Source organism: Perkinsus marinus (assembly GCF_000006405.1).
Source record: "Perkinsus marinus ATCC 50983 genomic scaffold scf_1104296963508, whole genome shotgun sequence".
In the NCBI taxonomy this organism is placed as follows: Eukaryota; Perkinsozoa; order Perkinsida; family Perkinsidae; genus Perkinsus; species Perkinsus marinus.
This window is the reverse complement of record NW_003205062.1, coordinates 1-1014: the sequence shown is the minus strand read 5'-3', so window position 1 is coordinate 1014 and position 1014 is coordinate 1. Positions and strand designations below refer to the sequence as shown.

Sequence of the window (1014 nt, the reverse complement as noted above, 5' to 3'; positions counted from 1 at the left end):
GTAACTTCTACGTAATCATATATTCTATGAATGTTTCGACAGTATATACTCTAAGGTCACGCTGATATTTCGCACTGGGGGCCTTTTTTGAATCTTATCGTCTTGAACCTAAGATACGCTCGACAACAGTGGGCAGTTCGAACAACCGAGATTGCAGTTGCTCGGGAGTGTACGATTCGAACAAGCCGATGGGCGTCAGTTAGAGTGAGTTCGAACAAAGCGCGCGCCCTGATGATCGATTTGGTGAATCAATGTTAGTTACCAGTTGTTACCGTTGGCGTCATGTGTGTTGGGCCTGGCGACGGCGGTGGTTGCCTCGGCCGTATTGTATTACGGCTTTATGGCTAGTGCTTGGCGGAGGTAGTATCTTAGGTTCCAGGGTGGAAGATACGAATTAGGTCCGATTGGTGGCATGCTCTGTTGCCAGGTATTATACGTTGCTACATGTCTTCCATTTGTCGGTGCTTTTGTGGATGTCCCTCTACTTCAGTTTATGGTAGGGTTGGTTGGGTTGTTTCGAGGTTTTCGGACGTTTTTACCCGGGTGAAATCGTCGCAACTCAGGATTTGGGTTCTTGTCAGGTACCGGTCCCTGAAAGAGCAGGATGTCACTGGCAACCCCAACACGGTGACGGCCAGGTGGCTGCCGCAGTTGTCGCAGAAGATCTATGATATATTGGAGTTGATGATGTAGTGTACTCGATCCACATCCCGGGTTCGATTCCCAGAGGTGACGTTTTTCAGGTATTTATTAACGGCTTTGGGATGGCAGACCTCACGACCGAGATTGAACAGAACGGAGGTTAGATTTGCTGGAGTCATTTCCACCGTGTCGATGTAGGAGGAATCTTAGGTTGCCCATGGCAAGATTCAGAATAGGCCCAACCTTAGGTATCTCGGATTCTTCGAAATTACTTGCACGTCCGAGCAAGTCTGTGCGGGTTACCGACTCTCTCGACTCATCCTTCATTCACTCGCTTACCTTTGCATCATAGTAGCCGTCAACTTCCATCTA

General features: G+C 48.5%; 1 protein-coding gene across 1 annotated transcript; it reads left to right on the top strand.

Moving 5' to 3' along the window:
- Positions 1-581: 581 nt before the first annotated feature.
- Positions 582-840, top strand: Pmar_PMAR010386 (hypothetical protein; the record flags this gene model as incomplete). Its single annotated transcript, XM_002771146.1, has 2 exons — positions 582-689; positions 744-840. Coding segments are annotated over 2 exons (205 nt in total), but the record flags the coding sequence as incomplete, so codon positions are not given.
- Positions 841-1014: the final 174 nt, after the last annotated feature.